This window comes from Acartia tonsa, chromosome 6 (assembly GCF_053477335.1).
Source record: "Acartia tonsa isolate MP-2025a chromosome 6, ASM5347733v1, whole genome shotgun sequence".
Classification (NCBI taxonomy): Eukaryota; Metazoa; Arthropoda; class Copepoda; order Calanoida; family Acartiidae; genus Acartia; species Acartia tonsa.
This window is the reverse complement of record NC_137265.1, coordinates 7,311,286-7,316,173: the sequence shown is the minus strand read 5'-3', so window position 1 is coordinate 7,316,173 and position 4,888 is coordinate 7,311,286. Positions and strand designations below refer to the sequence as shown.

The window sequence follows — 4,888 nt, the reverse complement described above, 5'->3', positions numbered from 1 at the left end:
AAAAAAATTACTTTTTTCTATTTGTTTTAGGTAGGTATAATCATTGCAATTTGAACACTTAAAAAGTATGAATTTAAAGAAAATATTGAATTTGCACGAAAAATTTATTTCTAAAGAGAAAAAGAGTTTATCAAAATTTAATTTGAAATTTTAAAATTAAGTACCCTTTAAAAAATCATAAATAGAAAGATTTCAAATACAAAATAAATTATTTTATAACCATTACAATTTTGCTTTAAGCAATTAATATTCTTGAAAAGAAAGGGAGGGACAATGGGAGATAAAATATTCTTCTTACCAAGGTAGGATTAAGCACCATATGGGACTATTTTATCTTCTATTGTACTATCCAAATATTTCTGAGAAATAATCATCACAATGAAATAACAAAATAAAGCAATAAAATCTATTCAAAAATAAAATATGTACATTTTAAATACATTTAAGTAAATCTGAACTAAAGCAAAAGTAAATAATTGTTGTGATTTTTGTGCTTAAATAAGGTTATTTTATTCCTTACTATTCATAACATATTTAAGAATTAAGAGGATGAGGGGGGGGCAACTACCTACCATCCTTGTGAAAATTACCCATAAGAAAATTAAAATAGAAGCAAAATCTTTGGTATGTAAGCTAATTCTTTTTATAAAACACATTACTAGCCTACATACATACCAAATAAATTACTTCTATTTCAAAGTTTAATTTGATTAAATTTTAAAAGTATAATGTTGGGAAGCTCCACCCCCACACCATCTTTCAAATACACACACTATAAGAGGAAAGCATAAATATGGCAAAGATTTGACAAAATCAGGATTAATATTACAATCTAAAGTAATGTAAATGCCCTTTCTTAGTTTTAGAAATACAGTTTAGCCAATAATTGGGATCTATTTATTATTTTTAATTGAAAACAATTTTGAATTTAAGTTTCGTAAAAAAAAATTTAATTGAAATGTCCAACTATTACTTTTACTATAAAAGTATGTATGATATTGTTTTCTATTATACATAATTATGACATTTTTTACTTATTCAATAAAGGAAAATTTTTAATTTTCAGTCATTGAATGAGTAATTTGATATACATCTAATTCTATAGAGAGACTACAAAAACTTCAAACAGTCCAGTCCTTGTGTTATAAAATATTTTTAACTTTATTTTTAATAGGTAGTAAAAAATTGATTTATTAAGAAGGGCGCAGCATATCTCAAAAATTGTGCCAAAACTTTTTGAGATATTTTATTTTTCACATTATCAAGCCATTATAACTTGCTTTAAACTATTATATCCTTTATTCACATAGGTTTTTATTGGCCAATTTGATGAAAAATGCAACTTTCTACCTAGATATCTAGTTATTTTATTCCCCAAAGAGGAGGCATGTTTTTTTTGGGGGTGAAATATCTACTGGAAACCCTTTAACTTAACAATATAAATTGTAGGGTTGTGCCAGATACTTTTTTGGCCGGATACCGGATATCCGGCTGATTTCTAATGTCGGATATCCGGTTCCGGCCGGATATCTGGCCAACGTTCAATATCCGGCAAATTACAGGATATCAGGCCGGATAACCGGATATCCGGCGTCAATAATCAGCCGGATATCATGTAACCGGATAGTTTTGATATCCGGTCGGATATTGAAAATGACCGGATATCCGTCCGGATAACCGGCCAGACCGGATATCCGGCCCAACCCTAATAAATTGCAAAAAAAGATTATTAAAAAAAATTGTTTTTACACTTGAATACAATGACTTGACTGTTGATAGAAGAAATAGAATATGCAAGAATTATTATTTTAATATCTGTTCAACCAGACAAAGGTTTTAGCAATGAAGTAGGCAGACACAATCACTGACAACAACTGAAAAATTAAAACTTATTAATATTCATTTTATCTAGAATTTGATCTAAATCAATACATTCCGATTAATCGATCTGAAGAATATGTGAAAATAAAAGAAAAAATCATACAGTGACGGACGTAGGTAGAAAAGCTGCGCCATTAATTTACAATTTGTCTAAGAATATATTGCGCCTGTTTGACAGCCAAACCATTCTTATTATCTCATTATACGCGACTGTGACAACAGCAATTGAAAACATTTCTTCATGCCTAACCCCTGTAAGGAAACTGCAACTGCAGGGCTACCCTGTAACCAAAATTTTATCCCAACCTAGTCTGACAAAGTAAAACTCTCCCCAATCCTTTATTATTTTTCAAAAATGAAAGGGGAGGGGAGTATTAATTTCTGTGTTTGACTAGCCACTTTTATTGAAACCTTCCAATTTTCAAAAACAAATTTTTCTTACCTGCCACCGTGTGGTTTGACTCTGATTTTCTAGCTCTAGGGCCATCAGTCTGTGGTTCAACTTTGCCATCTGAGTTCTCATGCGCTGCACCTGCAATTCAGGAGAAACCATCTGTGCAATCAAAACAAAATTAGTTTACATCAAAAATTATGCCTTACGGAAAAAATCTTATACCTACTCAAAAAAAAAGAAAATCGACAAAGTTTTGCTAAACTTTGAAAAGTGTTACACACAAGACAAACTTTTTGAGACAAAGCATAAGCAAAAATTGGCACGGGTGAAAAAGTAAAAACTATATGCCTTTTTAAAAAGACCTTTTACAATAAACATTATAATTTCTAACATAGTATTACTTTTAAGTTTGAGATAGGGTTAGGTCCAAAAAAGACAAATTGTTTGACAATTTACTTATTCAAGATTGGCTGTTATATAAAATGTCTTCTTTTCAAAAGATTAATATAATGGTGTACCTCGTCATACATGGAGATACTCGTATCAGCTGTTGGGGTCATCAGCAAGCTTTGCTCCTGATCATAGCTCATACTTCTATCTTCTAAATATTGTCAGTTTTAGGAAGGGAATTGCAAATTACGAAATTTGACGTTTTAGGGGCTTTCCCTCAAAAGTCTAGTCAGTACCGAACACCCACCTCATTACTTTGGAAATAAATTGAAAATATGAGGGGGTGGCTGTGGGGTAATTTTGAATGCCAAACCCCCGTAAAAAACAGTAACCCGGCACCTAATAATTATAACCTAACTTGACCGAAAGTAAAAACAAACACAGGAAAAACTAAACCCCCTTATATGAGAGATACGGAAGAAAAAACCCGTACATTTTAGTTTAGACATATTCTTTATATTTTATCACTTTTTTACCAAAAAATTTAGCATGCAGCTAATATATAACTAAGGTATGATCGTATGTTTGAGGTTAGCAAAATTCAACTCCCACCTTTAAAATGAATATGTTGTGAGGGTTTAGCTCTGTTAACTTGTCTGGGGGGTGGTGGGGGACTCTGTATGGGCGTGTCACCAGCCGAGGGGAAGGATACTTCATCAAGTTTTATTGACCTATACAAAAATAATTTGGTAGATTTTTTTTCTTTTTAAATTTTCCAATTCATTATGTACACACTTGATATTAACTAGGCCCAAAAATATAATTTATGAATGCTCTTTCATAGAGCGTTGTTATTTTTTGCCAAATTGTCATAACTAATTAATTTTCAATGCAGTTTATATTTCAATTTAGCCTAAAAAAAACAGCTTAATATCAACAAAGCGTTTGATACTTTGGTAGCCATATAATGTCTTTTAAAAATCCTCAAAAGTTAGGTCTTAGATAGTTTAGCAAGAAGAATCTAACCACCCAAGCCCAATATTCAATAAGAGAACAATGTACTTGTCACAAAAATCCCATAACTTCCTTGTTATTACATTAAATACATTAATAAAGTCGTCATTTGGACTTTTAAACAGTTAGGCATGTTTTTTTTTCAAGATTTGCACAGCATATAAATAAAGAGGGGAGAAAAGCTGACATCTCCAGCTTAGTATGACAAAATTACGCATGTGATCAAAATACATTTGACCTAGGAATAGAGTTTATTACTTTGATAAATTGGTTTATTATCAAAGGTTAATTTTCATTCTTGATAAAATCAAATTCTAAATGCAATTTAATCACATGGTTAATTTTAACATTCTTAAAAAAAAATGATAAATATTTCCTAAATCTCTTCAAGATTTTAGAAAGTTAGAAATCTTATATTCCTGGAAGTCTATTATTTTATGAAACCAGATCATTTTTTAAAGTGGAAAGTAATCTAACATAAATAAATACATATATTAATTACAATTGTAAGCTATATATTTACAGCTGCAGAAGCATTAGAGCAAATATTATTTTTTTTTGTATTGAATTAAAATTGATTTAATAAACTTTAAAGTTTAACTTATTGTGAAAAAATTAAGTTTACATGCTTCAAAATGTTACTTGTTAAAATTGGAGTTTAGTTTTAAATTTAAGAATTCTATAATTCAGAATTTCTTTGTACTATTTGTATTAACAGAAGCTATAGCTTAATATGTGTTTGAGTATGAAGTATTAATTTCAAGTGCATTGTTTTTTTACTCTTTCTTTGTCAAAGTGTAAGCTAAAGCATCATGCAAGTTACCAGTTTTTTCAATCTTTCTTTGCAAGTTATATTTCATAATTGTTATTGTAAGAAAAATTTAAATTATTCTTTTTCTTTACTTATAATATCTAACTTCTTAACTTGTTTCAAAATAAATCAATTGAATCCTATCAAAGCCTATGATGAGCTATCTTGTAAAAACAAATAAACATACCTATGATAAACACAACATAAAACAAATACCTAGATAATAGTTCTGTAATGGACAAATATTGATTGTGACTCTTTAGGAGACCCTTGGCACAGTTGAGAGCTTGACACTGAAACCATGGAGTAACGATTTGAAGATAAGGCATGTGGTTTTAACCAACTTGTGTGTGTAGGCACACTGCCTTCGAGATTACTAAGATGAATAAAAGGGGCGA

General features: G+C 29.9%; 1 protein-coding gene across 1 annotated transcript; it reads right to left on the bottom strand.

Moving 5' to 3' along the window:
- Window positions 1–1,808: 1,808 nt before the first annotated feature.
- On the bottom strand, window positions 1,809–4,819 carry LOC145321823 (uncharacterized). Its single transcript, XM_080163453.1, has 5 exons — window positions 4,707–4,819; window positions 3,278–3,396; window positions 2,794–2,876; window positions 2,324–2,434; window positions 1,809–1,874 (listed from the first exon to the last, which is right to left on the bottom strand). Exons 1-5 carry the CDS (start codon window positions 4,817–4,819, stop codon window positions 1,809–1,811), a joined length of 492 nt encoding a protein of 163 aa, XP_080019579.1.
- Between the last annotated feature and the right edge of the window lie 69 nt (window positions 4,820–4,888).